The 19,254-nt window shown below is 36.0% G+C and overlaps 1 protein-coding gene across 2 annotated transcripts in view; it reads right to left on the bottom strand.

Annotated features, from left to right (window-relative positions):
- Positions 1–6,780: 6,780 nt before the first annotated feature.
- Positions 6,781–19,254, bottom strand: part of LOC136040150 (NADH dehydrogenase [ubiquinone] 1 alpha subcomplex subunit 6-like) — a 32,869-nt gene continuing 20,395 nt past the window's right edge. For both annotated transcript variants that reach the window (XM_065724265.1, XM_065724266.1), the window contains exons 3-4: positions 14,801–14,916; positions 6,781–6,962 (exon numbers count right to left, since the gene is read on the bottom strand). In XM_065724265.1, coding sequence (XP_065580337.1) covers positions 6,834–6,962; positions 14,801–14,916 — 245 coding nt within the window. In that variant the 3' untranslated portion in view covers positions 6,781–6,833. The remainder of the gene's footprint in view (positions 6,963–14,800; positions 14,917–19,254) is intronic.

Genomic DNA, 19,254 nt, shown 5'->3' with positions numbered 1-19,254 from the left:
ATCCGGGGTGGGAATCAAAACCACAGCTTCCCCGAAATGTTTGTCTCATTCGTAAAAAACGTAACAAAAATGAATGTAAACAGATTTTTGAAGCGTTTATAAAGTTTTTTGTACCCCCCCCCCCCAAAAAAAAAAGAAAGAAAAAAAAAATCATGAATACAGACCTTAGCCCAAATGACCCGAAAATCTCCTTGCAAGTAATTTTTGACAGCTAAATTATCATATTACTTTCAAGAAAGAAGAAGAAGATTGAAATGAAATTATTGAAGCACGTTTCAAAAATTAAAAAGATTCAGCAACATCCCTATACGAATTCAAAGTGGAATTTATGATTGAAAGTTTGAGATCTTTCTAGATAGTCTCCGAGTATAGTTTAAACCGAAAAAATAAATCAACTAGGCAATCTACTAGGCTTAATCTTTTAAATTTGCAATGAAAACCCCAATCCCCAAAATACCAACAGGCAATACAGGGTTATAAGACAGGCAAAAAGAACAAATTTAAAATTTTACTAGCTTTATGACAATCAAGAATGTGTAAGCTATCATTCAAACATCTCCTAAAATTTTTACAAAGTAAACCCAAATTACGAAAAGGTGAAAACACGGAGAAAAAGGGGGAAGACAACCTTAAAAGCAAAAAGCAATAAGAGTTTTTAGCACAAAGTGAAAAACACCGGGGAAAAAAAAAATGCAAATTGTAAATATGTGAAAGGTGGATTAAAGACTAGAAGTGAAGTTTAAGAAATTTGATAAGACGAAGGCTCCAGTACCATAGATTAATAAATATAATATAGATAGTGCTATCTCCTTTGAAAATTTTGTCCCCTACAACGATTGGCTGAATTAATTTTAATATCAGTAATATCACTATTAATTGGAATATCCAAGATCGAATTGTACGTAGCTGTTTGCTTATCGAATTTTAATTGGTTAAACTTTATTTTAATCAATTAGTTTCAATTTTAACTAATTTAATTGTAATCAATAAATAAAATTTAGTTTAAGTTTGCTTAGTCCGTTCTTTGTCTATTGACATACGAAGAAACTAAGTTGCAAATTATGTATATCTACAACTAACATCCGACAAATTCTATAAAAAAGTATCTTATATTCATTAATTGATTGCAAAAAATTTGAAGAATGGAAAAATAATGGGTTGAAATAAAAATTAAAAACCACAGTAAAATAGTTGGAAAATTAGCTCTCTTAAAATAAATGATCAAAATTCAATTTTCTGGGTTTTATTTGAATCTGTTCTAGAAAGAACGTATTCACAAAAATTGAGTGTTTGCATGACGAGTCAAAATTATGGATAAAAAAAAACAAAACTTCAAAAAATTAAAAGGCATTTCTTAAAATTTTTATTTTTGCACCAACATGAAAAGAATAAATCTAAATGGCTAATTTCTGACATTTTTTTTTACAAAATGAATTAGTACTGACAGAAATTGTACTACACATTATGACATCAATCAAGTGATAAAAAGGTGTGACTATTATCCTCTCCAAGAATAAGAAAGAATAAATAGATTAGGAAATTATGTCACATATATAAACCAATAAGATTAAAGAATATTTTTTACCATAGAATTACAAAAATTAACTTCTTGGTTTTATGTCACTAAGCACAATCACTGTTGTATAGCTAAAAAAAAAAAAAATGATTTTATACTTGCAAGGAACACAAATTTTTGCGTTTGTGTAGCTGGTAGGAACACAAACAATTACGTTATGTTTACACCCGAAGATGTAGACTTATACGTCTATAACTGTGTGTGTGCACAAATGTGTAAAAAATGACAAAGAAGTATTTTACTTTGTTAGACAGGCTAGTTTAAAGACGCAACTAAATGTTGCTTTACGGGAGTACCAATTAAAATCAAAATAATTTTGGAAAAAAGGAGCACGAAATACGGGGAATGTTTCGATGAAAGGGAAAAATCCCTTATGGAAAAATGATAGGAAATATAGGGTCAATAAAATATAAATTTGCCTCCGTATTAAGTGAAAAAATCTATCTACACCAAACACTTGATTTTGAATAAAGGTACTGATTGCTTTGATAAAAATGAAAGCACATATTAACTTAGTTCTTAAAAACATAGTTTTAGAGAGGAGGTTTATTTACCGGCTATGATTCTAAGTAGTCAGTTATAGCTTACGGCGAATTGTCTTCCAATCCAGAACAGGCAAAAAACGTTCGAGAAAAAAAATGATAGTTGGTCCTGATTGGCTGCATGTTTGTCCCCTTTGTAAAGATGATGATGAAGACTTGGATCATTTTCTCAAGAAATGCCCAGTGCTCTTGGATATACGGGAAATTCGTTTGCATAGGATTGATTTGATGTTTCCACGTATTCTGCAAAATAGTAACCAAACCACGATATTTCGATTGGGAGAGTGTATAGATAAATCCTTAATAAGAAGAAAAAGTTTTATATGATTAATTTTTGTGGTTGTTAGATTAGGCATTTACAGCTGTATTCTGTTCTTGTGCGTGTTTGTAATTCGTAGTGTTGTTTAATTTTCTTCCTTGTTTGATATTCATTTATATTTTTGTGTGTATGGGCTTTTGAAATACACTTATCTATCTACCTATCTATTATAAAACAAGCAAGAGGTAAAAAGTTGAGGAAAAGATCAAAGAGTAAGAATGACTGATAAAAGAGGAAATTCAGATTACTCTTTTGGTCGAAAACAACCAATGCCATCTAGCATTGCCTAACAAAACCACAAGATCAGTTAAAAGCCAGAATAAAATTATACTTGGATTTTCTTATATTATTTTGTCTTTATCTTTTCATCAGCCCAACATACATGCATATATTTTCTAAAAAGACATATTTAAGCCGAAAATATATAATTGGTATGTTTATCTAGCTTCTTATTATAAATTTTTTTCTTTTACTTTTTATAGTGGTAACTATTTTACAATCAATGAGAATTTGTGTAAAAAGACTATTCATTTCCTATCAAAAAATAGTTGGAATAAGCTGAAAAGCGAGAAGATCACATAAATTTGAAAAAGTTATCAAATATTTTATGAACTGAACTGAGATATAACTTTAAATATTTTTCTTCACAATTCGTCGTTTTCTTTATTTACAGCTTCTGACAACCCGAAGTCATATTGCAAAACTGGCTCTTCTGTATTATAGTTCTCGTCTTTAGTTAATGCCAAATCTTGTGGATCTCTTTTGACAACACAGTTTATAGTAATATCACTAGGAGAGCTTTCCTTTTCCTCCTTAATGTCCTTTCGAGTCTCATCTGCATCACTGTCCTCCCCCTCCTTCAGATAAGCAGGGTTTACTAATCTCGGGGCTGTAGATTTTCTTTTTCTTCTTGATGACCAGAACATGACCCTTCACAACCGGGGTATCTTCCCGAGATTCTACTGGCGAGCCAGGAGCGCTAATATCACTATGACAGTCAACTTCAGAGCCTCGACTTGGAGATTCTGGCTTATGGCTGCTGGTCCGAAGATTCAGGCCCGGTGCAGCTGACTGCATATTATATAGCATATACAGCATTTCTGGGGAATAGCTAGCACCGTAAAATGGTGTTTGAGATGGTGTAATCCCTGGAGTTTTTGGTAACTCATGTTAATTCTGGAGTTTAAATAGCCGTTGACTTAACAGCATACGATAGCGAAGTGCTTCAAAGTCTGTAGTTGGCTGTGGGAAGGAATTAAATGCAGTACCTTGAGTAAGGACCGAGTCCTCCTGCATTAGATTCAGCTTTTGACTACTAAACCAATTCATAACAGATTTGGAGGGTAGGTTAAGTTCTTTAGATAAAGGGTCTAAACTTCCTTGACTGGAATAGGGATCAATATTAAAAGCCATTTGGAGAGCTTCTTTTTGTTCATGTGACAGCTTCAGCTTACGATCCTTAGACTCTTCATCTGATACTTCACTTCCATAGCTGTCATCTGCTGAGTTGGGGGGGTCAACATCATTCACTCAATCCCTTAGTCTCATTTGGCTTAAATCTCGCTGCTCAGCTGAAAAAGGTTAAAATGTCAGGAACAAGTGTAGACATAAATAATGAACGGTAAGAAATCTGCCAATGATGCAGTTTTTTAAAGAGAGGTAGATATGGTTAAAATTTGTTGTAAGTACAAAATTTTTCCCAATTCTAGCTACATTTGGCAATTTTTTTTTTAATTTAGTGACCAACCAAATACCTACGTCAGCTCGGGATTTATAAGAGGAGTTTTAGTGCCCCCTTTTGGAAACACTTTGATCTTGGGCCCTTTAGGGGGGTAGAGGTTAAAAAGATTAAGACTTAAGGAACGGATATAGATATAATTAATAAAAGGTAAGAAATCTACTAAGGCTTAAATAGAATTTGATTTGGTTAAAATTTACTTTGAGTATAAAAAAATTCCTGTTCTAGCTATACTTGGTAAATTTCTTGAAATGTTAATAGCCAAGGAAATATAGTGAAGGATTTATAAGATGGGAAGCGTTGTCCCCCTTTTCTTCAACACTTTGGTCTTGGGCCCTTAAGGGGATAGAGGAAATGCACCGGAAATGGCCTCAATTTTCTACGTCTTTCCTCCATAAGAAGGAACGGGTATAAATATATTTAATAGTGAGTATGTAATCTGTCAAGGTTGCATTTATAGAATTTTAAAGGGAAACGAATATATGCCCAAAATTTTTTTGAGAATCTATAATAGCTATATTTTGTAATTAAAAAAAAAAATTATTGACCAACCAAACAACCATATACAGCAAAAGAATTATAGAAATTGAGAGCGTGAATGAAAAGGGTTTCAAATATAAAAAATAGACAGAAAATATTTCCATATAATCGAAAGAGGCTCAACAGGAGTGGAGAGGAGGGTCGCGACCAAATTCAGCTGGAATTAATATTAAATGTCTTACCAGTGCACCATCGAGGCCCGTTTGTGACCTTTGTAGTGCGGGAAGAGATATATTCGTTTTTCTCTAGAGATATATCTACATATTTAAAGATATATTTAATGATAGCTAAGTAATTGGCAAAAGTTGTAGTTACAGATAATTAAAGGAAGTGAAAGCGTGTAAAAAAAAAATTCAAGGATCGAAAAAATTTGTTATTTTAGCTATATTTTAATTTTCTTGAAAAGTTGCTGACGTCCGTATACCAGCCACAAAGCCAGACACAGCCAGAGTGTTATTTGATGGAGTTTATCAATAGGTTCTTCCCGAAGGACGCTCCAAAATGTTTCTTAGGGAAAAAATCTCCAAGTTTCAAGAGGGGGCTCCCCCACCTCTATTGGAACGTGTCAAATAGACTCAGACAGGCCCCGGTATACTCCTATAGGTCTTTTGAACAAACAGCTATGTGATTTCGATTGCCTGGTAATATTGAAAAAAATATTATTTTGTTTTGGATAGTTTGATTTTTCATTTAATCTTTCGAAAATACTTTTGATTTTACTTTAATTTTAGGTAATATTTTCGTTTGATTGAACTTCATTTAATTGGTTAGCATAATTCCTGAACTGGCAATTTAATTTTTCAAAAGATTCACGGATTATACATATATAATACAAATGACGAATCCCTAGAAGTTACTAAATATGTTTTATTTCATTTTTCCGAAATTTTTTTTTTATTTATCAAATATTATTATTTGTTAAAACTTTTTTGATTTAGTTCTAGAAATAAGAGCTTTTCAAAGTTTCATTGCTGCGTAACCAGCAACCGAATACATCAGCAGGAATAGAAGTATATAACAAGATTTACTTGGTAGAGGGTATGGGTACATGAGTCTTGGATGGAGGGGTTTTGAGTTTCTCCAATTTTTCCTGGGAGGTTTTTAAACAAATCTTAAGGAGGGAAAATATACAAGTCTTTGCTTCTAAATATTTTAGGATTACTTAGCGCATGTTTAGCATAGTAAGTTTTATTTTTGGATGTATCTATAAGCATAGAACAATAATCTTACAAAACCACTTATTTATGAACAACGAATAAGCTGAACTATTCTAACCACTAGCGCAAAATTTTTTCAGACTGAATTTTTCGAGGTCATAGTGGACTTGCATATTTGCAGAATAATATATTTATAATGTATTTTATTCATATTCGTGATCTATTGCTATTATTTATACTATAAAATATTTTTCATATACTATATATATATATATATATATATATATATATATATATATATATATATATATATATATATATATATATATATATATATATATATATATATATTTATCAGTCTATAACTTACTCATCAGTGTACAAACAATGCACGGGCCTATTAGAATAATACAAAATAAGAATAATGGAATTTGAAACTATTAATTTTTAAGCTTATAAATATTTCTTTCTTTGTTAATAAATTTTTTTTGTTGTGTTATGCTTTGCCAGTGTGGTGCCAGAAATTATCTATAAGGTTTTCAGTAAAGCCCAAACGACAGTAAATTCTTGAGGATAGTTCTTCGCCTAAAAAGGTTGGAATGGCTAGGCCACATTCTACGATTGAAGTACTATAGATTGTCGAAAACTGTGCTTGTTGCCCATCTGTGTTTGTTGTCATCTTCGATAACATAAAACGAATATAGTGGGAAAATGTCATAAAAAACGATCTAAAAAGAATCGAACTTCGTGATAGGGTAAAAGAGAAATCTTGAACAGATCAAGGTGGAAGAAGAGTGTATCCACCTGAGTTCATAATTGTTAATCTGATTGATTATTAGGACGGCGTAGTCTTTAATCTGTCAATTTGATGGCGAGGATAACATAGTACTTGACGTGTAAATGGAAGCTTCATGAGACAACACAACTTTATTTACATGACTTTATTCCTACAATTAAAATCTCAAGCGGTTCCTTGGATAAATTTAGATAAGAAATCTTTTGGTTTAGGTTCAACAGTTTCTTGAAAGTATGTCATCACATGTCCTTTCTGTTTGAACTTCTTGACTACTTCAACTAACTCCATTTGTCCCTAGAAGAAAAGAGGATGAACAAGTAAATAGTAGTTCAGGCTTACATAGACCCATAAAATATTACAAAACAACACTGACACGAGGCAGAAAGTTCATTGGCAAACTCTTAGTTCGTAAAGCTGCGCTTTCCGGGAAGGAGCGTACATGTTAGCGTTTTGAGTTAAATTTAATTAGCCGTTCTACATGGAAAACAAGAGCTAAGAGCTCATATGGCACTTGTCACGAGGTCAAAAGAGCCAAGAGCTCATATGGCATGACCTCTAGCAAAATTCTAAGAATCAATAGAAGATTGACTACTACTACTACTACTAATAACTCACTGCAGCACCAAGCCGCAAATGAGGCCAACACAGCTACGCACGCTCCTCCTCCAACCTAATCTATTTAAAGCCTCCCTCTTTACACCCTCCCAGGAAGTTCCCATTTCCTTTAAATCCTTATTTATGACATCCTCCCAACCCAGACAAGGACGACCTGCTTTCCGTGTAGCCCCAGACGGTTGGCCAAAAAGGACAATCTTCGGTAATCTGTCATCCTTCATCCGTAGAACGTGGCCTAGCCATCTCAACCTTTCTTTCATTACAGCCCCAGAATGCGGGATTGAACCACACTTTTCGTAAAACCTACTGTTTGAAATACGGTCAGTCAGCCGGGTACCCAGAACAATCCGTAGGCAATTTCTCTGGAAAACATCTAGTAAATTTTCATCTGCTTTTCGGAGTGTCCATGCTTCAGAGCCATATTTGACCACTGTCATCACTGTAGCTTCCAATATTCTAATCTTGGTTTGTAGGCTTATCTTTCTATTCTTCCAAACTTTTTTTAACTGTGAAAAAACACCCTGAGCTTTAGCTATTCTACTTTTAACATCTTCACTGCTCCCACCATCTTTACTAATAATGCTACCAAGGTAACTGAAGCTCCCAACCTGATCAATCTTTTCGTTACCTAAGGTCACCTGTTCATCTTCACTTATTCCTAACCTTAGTGACTTAGTCTTCTTAACATTAATTTAGGTCCTTCTAAATATGAAAACTCATTAAAATCCGATCACCCACTCGTAAGTTAAAAATACCTCATTTTTTCTAATTTTTCCTCTCCTTTCAACCCTCCCCCAGAGGGTCGAATCGGGGAAAACAGCTTTATCAGTTCAATTTGTGCAGGTCCCTGACACACCTACCAATTATCATCGTCCTAGCACATCCAGAAGCACCAAACTCACCAAAGCACTGGCACCCCTTAACTCCCCCAAAGAGAGCAGATCCAGTCTGGTTACGTCAATCACGAATCCACGACATTTGCTTATTCTACCCACAAAGTTTCATCCCGATCTCTCCACTCTAAGCGCTTTCCAAGATTTCTGGTTTTCCCCTCCAACTCCCCCCAATGTCACCAGATTTGGTCGAGATTCAAAATAAAAGCTAAGATCTGGTCACCCATTCTTAAGTTAAAAATACCTCAATTTTTCTAATTTTTCCGATTTTTTTTCTAATTTAACACACACCCTAAACTCCCCCAAAGAGAGCGGATCTGTTCCAGTTATGTCAATCACGTATCTAGAGCTTGTGCTTATTCTTCCCAACAAGTTTCATCCCGATATCTCCACTCTAAATGTTTTCCAAGATTTCCGGTTTCCAAGATTTCTGTTTCCCCCCTACAACCACCTATGTCCCCGGATCCGATTCGAAATGAAAATGGAGCATCTGATAAATACGATCTTTCAATATATCAATTTTAATTAAGATCTGATCACCCATTCGTAAGATAAAGAAACCTCAATTTTCACGTTTTCCAAGATTTCCAGTTTCCCCCTCCAACTCCCCCGAATGTCACCGGATATGGTCGTGATTTAAAATAAGAGCTCTGAAGCACAAGATCCTTCCAAAATATCAAATTTCATTAAGATCTGATCACACGTTCGTAAGTTACAAATACTTCATATTTTCTAATTTTTCTCAATTACCCCCCCTCCCCCCTCGAACTCCCCCAAAGAGATCGGATCCAGTTCGGTTGTGTCAGTCACGCACCTTGGACTTGTGCTTATTCTTCCCACCAAGTTTCATCCAGATCACTCCACTCTAAGCGTTTTCCAAGATTTCCAGCCCCCCAACTCCCCCCAATGACACTGGATCCGGTTGAGAATTAAAATAAGAGATCTGAGTTACGAGGTCCTTCTAAATTTGAAATTTCATTAAGATCCGATCAATCCTTCGTAAGTTAAAAGTATCACATTTTTTTCATAATTAACCCTCCCCCCAACTCCCCCAAAGAGAACAGATCCATTCTGTTTTTGACAATCACGTATCTAGGACTTGGGCTTAGTTTTCCACCAAGTTTCATCCCGATCCCTCCACTATAAGCAGTTGCCAAGATTTTCGGTTTCCCCCCTCCAACTCCCTCCAATGTCACCGGATCTGGTCGGGATTTAAACAAGAGCTCTGAGCCACGATATCCTTCTAAATATCAAATTTCATTAAGATCCGATCACCCGTTCGTAAGTTAAAAATACCTCATTTTTCTAATTTTTCCAGATTAACCGTCCCAACACCCCCCCCCCCCCCCCCAGATGGTCGAATCGGGAAAACGACTATTTCTAATTTAATCTGAGCTGGTCCTGATACGCCTGCCAAATTTCATCGTCATAGCTTATCTGGAAGTACCTAAACTATTAGCAAAACCGGGACAGACGGACCGACCGACTGAATTTGCGATCGCTATATGTCACTTGTTAATACCAAGTGCCATAAAAAGATAAATCATGAAAAAAAAATACAAAACAGACGATTTATACACCAAAATGCTCAGAAAACCCCCCAAAATATATATTAGAAGTCTAAAAAGTTCGAAATACTACTACATGAAAAAATTCCATCTAAAGGCCCCAATTTTTGCCCAAAAACTTAATAACTGCTTAGGATTCAATTGGATTCTTTTACTTTGTTTGTGGACCGACTGAGAATGAATATAAGCTCAAAAGTTGCTATAAACATCATTTTCACCTCAAAAAGGCTGATGTAACAGGAAAACATCCGAAAATTCACTTTTCTTCAAAATGTTTTGGAAAGCCATTTTATACCTTATCTTACCTGATCAAGTGCACACAATTTATGCACGAGAGACATTAAAACACGAAATTCACATGAAAAAGACTTTTATGATAACCCGAAATCCCAACTCCAAAATGTTTTGGAGTTTGGAGTCCAAACTCCAAAAACATATTTTCTTTCAGGGCTTGAAACCATCAGAAGTCGCAACAAGGTATTTCTTAAAAACTATCTAAAAAAGACAGTCCCAGTTTCGACCCAGTGTCCCCTGGCACATCCCACCAACACGCTACAAATGGATGGTGATTGCTGCACAGGGGAGTAGAGCTATCTTATAGGACTACATGTAAAAACGAAGTGGCTTAGTTGAGGCAACATTTCAAAAATGCAAATGTTGTTCTTGACGGATATACCTCTGGACCTTCGACCGAAGACTGCGCTCGTCGATAAGAAACAAAACAGACCTCTCGCCATTAGATCCACTTCAAACCTTGTAATACAGTTCCCATTAAGAAGGGAGGAGTCTTCTTTTTACCAACAAACCGTACTGGTAAAGGTTCATCTTGGTACTTGCGCTACATCTTGAAGAGAAGAAAATTTACGTCACCATGCAACAGACTAGGCTGACTTTCTTTCTGGTAAAACAGCTGTTTCTATTCTGACTACGACAGAAATTTCGACACGATATGATACAGTTCAATCGGAACGATGCAGATTTGCTAGTTCTGTTGGTCCATCATTAAAAAAACAACAAACAGGTTTTTTTCCAAATAGAAAGCAAGATTAGTTTGAAGTGCTGCAGTATTCTAAAAGCGAAGCAGAGCCTTAGAAACCCAGTCAGACTCGAGTTTGTGAGTTACTGCAAGCGTTTTATCGAAGCTGTTTCAGTCTCCAACCAGCACGCAGTGTTGAAAGATGAACAGATTAAAGCTGGAGAGCAGGCGTGCTCAGTCTTTACATGGCTAAAAAGGATGAAACGCTCCTGTAACTAAGGCGCAGGCTTTTAATCAGTAAAATGTCAACGTAGAATATCCTTGGTCAGCCCTAAAAGACTTCCACCCATACTCTAATTTGTCAATACTATCTCTTTCGAGTATCCTTTCAGACAGCTGAGTGGAATAGAAATGCTTCCAGTCTGGACATTGCCGCTTAGAACTGGCATCCTCAATATAGTGAACTTGCACAACTCCTGACAGACGAGAAACACTCCCCAGAGCGGATGCTTAATGTCATGCAAGTCCAGTTTTCAAACAAAAAGATACCCGTGTCAAAGATATTGGTTGCTATGTACGCCTGCCTTTTCAAAATGTTTAAAGCTGAATGTAAAGCTGAATGTAAAGCTGAAACAGATTAATGTTGTGATTCCAGTCAAGGATGTGATATCTATCCGTTTTAAATCAAATTGTTTCGTACTTTCTATAAAATTTCTTTAACCTTTTACTTGTAATTTTCAAAGAACCTTCTCTAAAAGTACTGGTGATAATGATGACCAATACAATGCGTAAGTCATTCCGCCACTTTATGCGAAGACCTTATGGTTAGTTTTTTGTCTGAAATTATATTCCAAGGCTGTTTAAACTGAATTGAATTGTGTCACAATTTCACTTTAGTAGGAACGACTCTCCTTAAGAAAAAGAGTTTATGACTTCAGGTTCATTTTTAGACTCCCTAAGAAGTTTTTGCTACGTGAATTTGAGGTTGTAACAAGGTCTTTTGTGCCATAATTCCGTGTATCTCAGCTGTTAAGGTGCACAATGAAATTCGAAGTCATTTTTAAAGAAAGAAAATTTTTTGGTTTTGCAGTACAAATTGATTTCTTTTTTTCTTTACTTTTTTTGCACGGGAAGGGGAGGAACAAATCAAAGTCTGAAACAAAATTAAAGTTGATATTCATTTTCAACAAGTTCACATGCATAGTGAAAGACCCTTACTCATGTAAAGCCGAGGCATTTAGTTTTCGTCTAAAAATCGGGTATATAACTGTAATTTCGGGGTATACCCTGGTTTCGCGTTGTTGTGGAATTTTAACATATTATCATGCAGATTAATCGAAATATCCTAATACAAAAACATTTATGTTGTTATTTGTCCAACCTTAAATCACAGAATGAGAAGACTACAGTCAACAAGTTTTTGTTACTTTTGGGTTTTGCCGCCCAAAAAACGTTTTGTGTCAGATTTTCATCATATCTTATCATAAGCTCATGAATCGCGACCAACTTCCCCATGCTGAAATGATTCTTCCCAAAAGTTGAGTTTTATCATATTTCATTCATTTTTTGTCGCAAGCTAGAGCTTTACAACTCAGCTTTATTTCTGCTACTGCACATGTAATTGGGGGATTCTTTTGTAATTAGTAATTTGGAAAAAAAAGGGGCTAGTAAATATCAACAATTTCTAAAGTAAATGGCAAATTCATGGTAAATGCCAAATTTCTAATTAATACCACCGACAAAATCTTGATAAGACAGATGAAACTTCAAAAATTCAATAATCACCATATGAATTATAGGGATAATTCAGTTAACATACTTAAAAGGGAAATGATTCCGAGCAGTTTGAATTTCCACTTATTTCTTGTACCCAGACAAGCTATATCATCTTTAACTAGCTCAACTTTTTCTTCGATAGCATTTTTTAGGATTTTTAATCTTAAAGTTTTGTAGCTACCCATATGGTCTTAGCATGAAGTAGCAGTGATTTACGCGTCGTATTGGTCACCGGTAGTTCAGAAATAATATTTTAAAGGCCGTTCTTTGAAAATGACCAGTAAAAAGTTGCAGAAATTTTATAGAACGTAAGAAACAATTTGACTTAAAACGGATCGATATCACATCCTTGATAGGAATCACAACGATAATTACTTTTCTTTGATTGCGCTAATAGTCTGTTTCAGCTTTGCACTCGCCTCACTGGCGAGTGAGGCGAGTGGCGGGCCCCTACTGGCCCTCAGGAACATTTGTGCATTTTTCTCCTAAATATTCTGAACAGGTAGGCGTACATTGCAGCCAATATTTTTGACGCGAGCATCTTTCTGCTTGACAACCGGTCCTGCATGGTACTAAGCATCTATGTTTCTCGTCTGTCATGAGTGGCGCAAGTTCACCATAGTAAAGGTGCCAATCCCAAGTGGTAGTGTCCAGACTAGAAGCATTTCTATTTCACTCAGCTGTCTGAAATGAGATTCGAAAGAAATGGTATTGAGCAGCTAAATAGTGAGGATGGAAGTCTTTTATGGCTCACCAAGGATATCGAGGTTGACATTTTGCTGATTAAAAGCCGGTGCTTTAGTTAAAGGAGCGCTTTATCCTTTTTAGCCGCACAAAGACTAAGCACGGCGTTTGATGACATTCACGTAGCCTATTAAGCAAAAGATAAATTTGGTACTTTTGCGGTGAAACGGTAAAAATAAAATCAGATCGATAAGCATTTCTGGAAGTAGTAGTAGATATACGGATTAAATTTTCTTTGGTTTAACCGCTCATTCAGTAATTTTAACTATCATTTCACTTAGTCTGTTGTGTCAATTTTTAAATATTGTGTCAATAATAAAATGTTATTTTAGAAATAAATTTAACATATTTTAAAAAATAGCCTGAAACCCTTAAAATGGCGTCGATCGAATTAGAAAGAACACTATTGGAATCACCACGGTCGAAAGCTCTACACAGAAAACTTGTAGTCCCCTGGCTTGAACAATTAGAAAAATCACTTTTTTGTATAGATAGCAAGGATATATCCTTTTTTCGTCTTTTCCTCCTCCATTTCTCCCACAGAGCTGTTTAAGGGCTCAATTTAAACGAAATTGTTAAATCCATTGTCGTTTGTAATTAACAAAGTACAATATTTAAAACAAATCAATTTTTCGACAAAAAAACTTATCTTTGTATACAAGACGATGAATAACCTCATAATAGTAGGTTACAACTAAAAATGAATCTTGTAGTTAAACTATGTGATGCTGTCAATTGCAATGACGTTAATAATTTCTAGAAAAGTCTGACAGGTCAAGCCAGTGATGAAAGCTATCAAGAAAAATCTATAAGATCTGTGAGGCTGCAGCAAATATACTTTTTAGGGTGTCTTGGGTGACGGTGATGACAGCATAGTTTTCTCTATTAGTTCCTGCTTAGTAAAAGCCGAAGGCTTTTTCCTGTGTGCAATATAAACCTTTATTTCTTAAGGGTAAATATCAAATTATTATTTCAACAAAGGCCGAAGTAGCGAGTTTTATTTAAAGATCAATAAGATATAAGCAAAACGTCAAGCCTCAAGTATAAATGACGAGTGAAAACTGAACCACGGAATTGGGGTCCAGTTCTCTTACCGCAGTGAAAATTTTTGAATTAAAAGTCTATTGGCACTCTTTCTAACTAGTCTAGTATTGTATATGTTTAACCATAAAATGGTTTTGCTTGGACTCGAAATATTATAGCTTGTAGTTTTTGTTAATCATGTAAAAGAGTTTAGCTGGCCCCTTTTCAGCACCGTTTTTACGTTTTTGCATGTTTTTACGTTACTGTTTTGAATTTTCTGCGTATCTTAGCTTCCTGTTTTCACATGTTCAAATAGAAGCAACATTGACAGGTTAGAACTACCAAAGAGAAATTCGGCGTTACCTGTGCACCAAGAGCATGCACATAATAGTTTTAGAATTTTACCTATTACCCTCGAAAACTAAAACTTTTGAAATAGGAAAAGAGCCTTTAATCACATTCTTTACCATGTGCAATCATAAAAGTGTCTAATATCTTCATTCTCATTGTGAACAGCATTTAATAGAAGATAGTTACCTTAATTACCAGTAGATCAATAGCACGGACATCTTTGACGCTTCTATTTTTTTCAAAATTCTCCCGTAGCTTGTCCCTGCACTGCTCTACGTCTTTAGGTATATCATACTCCATTACTGTAAAAAAAAATCAACAAAATGAAATAAAAGTTAAATTTTAATAGACACTTATCAGCAGAACCATTAATAGGAGATTTCCCAAAGAGGGAATCAAACCCTCCTTCCAGGGTGTGTTTTCAGATACATAGAGAAAAATTACTTTTAAATTTTAGCTGCTGTATATCAAAAGACACTATGAAATATTTGTGTGCGCGTATATGCGGAGCAATTCACAGCTCAATCTTCACAACATAACACGCTCAATGGATTGGTTCGATCCATTTCCCTAAATCTCACTGAATTTTCAAGATGCTTTGACTTTTCTCTTTTTCACCGAAATACGACATACCTCTCTCACGTCTACAACCCATTGGGATGTGAAGTTTTAGATATCACGATGACTATGTTCCAGCTCAACGTTGTCATGGAAATTAATTCCCGGTAAAATTAATTCTTGCTCGACATTACCACTTGAGAAACAACTTTCATTGTTACGATAAGATCATTATTATATTATTATCTAATCATATGATTCGAAATCGATTTCACTAGAGCTAACTATTTTTATTTTCCAAGTGAAAACGGTCTATTTTCCAACTACTGCTATTTTCCAGGTAAACATTTTTCTATTTACTACTGTAATTTTAGACATACAATTGAATTAAAGTTTTGAAATAAATTTCAAACTGAGTAAACTCTGAAAATGCTAAATAGTCCTTGTTTTTTTTTCCGGACGGAGGGGGTGTTTTTATTAGTGTAGCTACAGTTTCGGTATACCTTCTTATCTCACTTCTAGAAACAGTTGGGGTTATAAGATAATTTAGGGATTAATAAATATATTAGGAATTATAAAATAGTTTTAGCTTTAAACAAGTACAGTGTTTTTGTTTTATTCAACCTTCTTTTTTCTACACTCTTTCCCTCCTATCTTTCACTCAAATTCTCTTTTTGTTAACACCTAGTAATACTCTATTTTTTTTTTGGAAAGAGGGGAGGGATATTCTTTCCTATTGTAGTCGCACAACATCCCTGTTGTTCTTACTTTAAAAAAAGTTGGGGTTACTACATTATCAACTATAAACAAATAGAGATTTTTAAATAGAAGCTTCGAGCAGGATGGGATAGAGAATCGGATGGAGGATTGAGGCCTATGTGTCAGTCTTGAGGAGCTTGACATTAAAATGAGCCTACAGTAACCTTAGAAATTTACTTTTTATAATTTTTACTTTAATTTAGAGGCGAGTATTTTAATACAACTGTTATTTCATTCCTTGACATATTTGTGCAAATTTAAAGAAACACCGCACAATAATAAAGTCCACCCAACCTAGGGGTTACCGCATCCTCTTGATCCACCAGAGCCAATGCTCATACACATAGTACAGGCATCATGGAAAGGTGTAAGAATGTAAGTGAATGCTGCAAAAAAGTAAAGTCCACCCAACCTAGGGGTGATCGCATCCTCTTGATCCGCCAGAACCAATGCTCATACACATAGTACAGGCATCATGGAAAGGTGTAAGAATGTAAGTGAATGCTGCACAAAAATAAAGTCCACCCAACCTAGGGGTTATCGCATCCTCTTGATCCGCCAGAGCCAATGCTCATACACATAGTACAGGCATCATGGAAAGGTGTAAGAATGTAAGTGAATGCTGCAAAAAAATAAAGTCCACCCAACCTAGGGGTGATCGCATCCTCTTGATCCGCCAGAGCCAATGCTCATACACATAGTACAGGCATCATGGAAAGGTGTAAGAATGTAAGTGAATGCTGCACAAAAGTAAAGTCCACCCAACCTAGGGGTTATCGCATCCTCTTGATCCGCCAGAGCCAATGCTCATACACATAGTACAGGCATCATGGAAAGGTGTAAGAATGTAAGTGAATGCTGCACAAAAGTAAAGTCCACCCAACCTAGGGGTGATCGCATCCTCTTGATCCGCCAGAACCAATGCTCATACACATAGTACAGGCATCATGGAAAGGTGTAAGAATGTAAGTGAATGCTGCACAAAAGTAAAGTCCACCCAACCTAGGGGTTATCGCATCCTCTTGATCCGCCAGAGTCAATGCTCGTACACATAGTACAGGCATCATGGAAAGGTGTAAGAATGTAAGTGAATGCTGCACAAAAGTAAAGTCCACCCAACCTAGGGGTGATCGCATCCTCTTGATCCGCCAGAGCCAATGCTCATACACATAGTACAGGCATCATGGAAAGGTGTAAGAATGTAAGTGAATGCTGCAAAAAAGTAAAGTCCACCCAACCTAGGGGTGATCGCATCCTCTTGATCCGCCAGAGCCAATGCTCATACACATAGTACAGGCATCATGGAAAGGTGTAAGAATGTAAGTGAATGCTGCACAAAAGTAAAGTCCACCCAACCTAGGGGTGATCGCATCCTCTTGATCCGCCAGAACCAATGCTCATACACATAGTACAGGCATCATGGAAAGGTGTAAGAATGTAAGTGAATGCTGCACAAAAGTAAAGTCCACCCAACCTAGGGGTTATCGCATCCTCTTGATCCGCCAGAGTCAATGCTCGTACACATAGTACAGGCATCATCGAAAGGTGTAAGAATGTAAGTGAATGCTGCACAAAAGTAAAGTCCACCCAACCTAGGGGTGATCGCATCCTCTTGATCCGCCAGAGCCAATGCTCATACACATAGTACAGGCATCATGGAAAGGTGTAAGAATGTAAGTGAATGTTGCACAAAAGTAAAGTCCACCCAACCTAGGGGTGATCGCATCCTCTTGATCCGCCAGAGCCAATGCTCATACACATAGTACAGGCATCATGGAAAGGTGTAAGAATGTAAGTGAATGCTGCACAAAAGTAAAGTCCACCCAACCTAGGGGTGATCGCATCCTCTTGATCCGCCAGAGCCAATGCTCATACACATAGTACAGGCATCATGGAAAGGTGTAAGAATGTAAGTGAATGCTGCACAAAAGTAAAGTCCACCCAACCTAGGGGTTATCGCATCCTCTTGATCCGCCAGAGCCAATGCTCATACACATAGTACAGGCATCATGGAAAGGTGTAAGAATGTAAGTGAATACTGCACAAAAGTAAAGTCCACCTAACCAAGAGGACACCCCCTTCCCAGAATCCAACACAGGGGATGGTTATCATGACGGTAGATAGAGTAAATGTTCCAGGGTATATTAGACACATCAATTGATTAGGTTCCCCTTTCACAAATAAATAAGTCAATTCAAGCAAGCAGTCACTGTACTGTCTACATGCTGGTTGGAACGATAAGTCAAAAACTAAAAAAAGAATTTCATTTTCACAAACTTTTAAGTTAAAATAACACTTGAATCAAGGACTGCATTTTCTAAGCTAATATTTGTGTAAGCAAAGCTCTGCTTATTCAAGTTAACGTATTTCTGACTTATTCCATATGTATTTAAGCGTGAGTCAATTCTGGTAGAAAAGATTAAACTTGACGTTAAAAGTGCAAGCGAAATTACATAAATTATTATCCGCCATCAAATGTTGCTGGTTAGGATTACTAGCAAAGACAGAGGATGCAATGAGGGTATGAAAAGCTGGATACCCAAGGTATTTAGTAGTTTTTCACACTTGAAGACGTTGGGATAAACATGAAAATCTGTTTTGAAACTAAAATCTAAATATAGAAAGTCACAGCAAGGACAGCAAGTGTGGTTCTGAAACATGTATGTTTTAAAGATCATATGAAAAAACAGAAGCATTTTCCCCCCGGTTACTGTGGGGGACTAAGTTATCTTCAAAGACATAGTTATTTGATATTTCGACATACAATGAACACTACAATGAACATTTCCCATATGACCATGGGGAAAAAATTAGCATGGGATGGGGCCTAGTTGCCCTAGATATTCTAGGGCCACTGGGTCAATACAATAACCCCTGGGATGAAAACAACAAACAACAAACAAACATGCATCTGTGATCTTTCTTCTGGCAAAAAAAGCATTGTTCCTTTGTTGTTCTAGGTGTGGAACCAAAGAACATCGTCCATCGTCCATCTTTTCTCTCGAAAAGATGGACGATCAAGTAGCGATGGACGATCGATGGACGATCAATTGTTGTGATATTATTATTGTTGTGATTGTGATAATATCACAATTATTGTTGTGATATTACAATGGTTGAAGGACAATTTCTAGACCAGTCCATGATTGTCCCGAAATCTAAAAGAAGTTAGGGAAGCAGAATCAGCTGAACCAGTTAGTATACTGACAGAGTCCTTACAAAATTCCACATTTTGCAGATAAGAGGTTCGAACTTCTTCAGTAGGGTTCTCCGATATGCTAAATCTGACCATGTGATTATTTAAGATTCAATAACTTTTAGTG

This window comes from Artemia franciscana, chromosome 20 (assembly GCF_032884065.1).
Source record: "Artemia franciscana chromosome 20, ASM3288406v1, whole genome shotgun sequence".
In the NCBI taxonomy this organism is placed as follows: domain Eukaryota; kingdom Metazoa; phylum Arthropoda; class Branchiopoda; order Anostraca; family Artemiidae; genus Artemia; species Artemia franciscana.
Note: the sequence above shows the minus strand (reverse complement) of the source record. Positions and strands in the feature narration are given on the sequence as shown.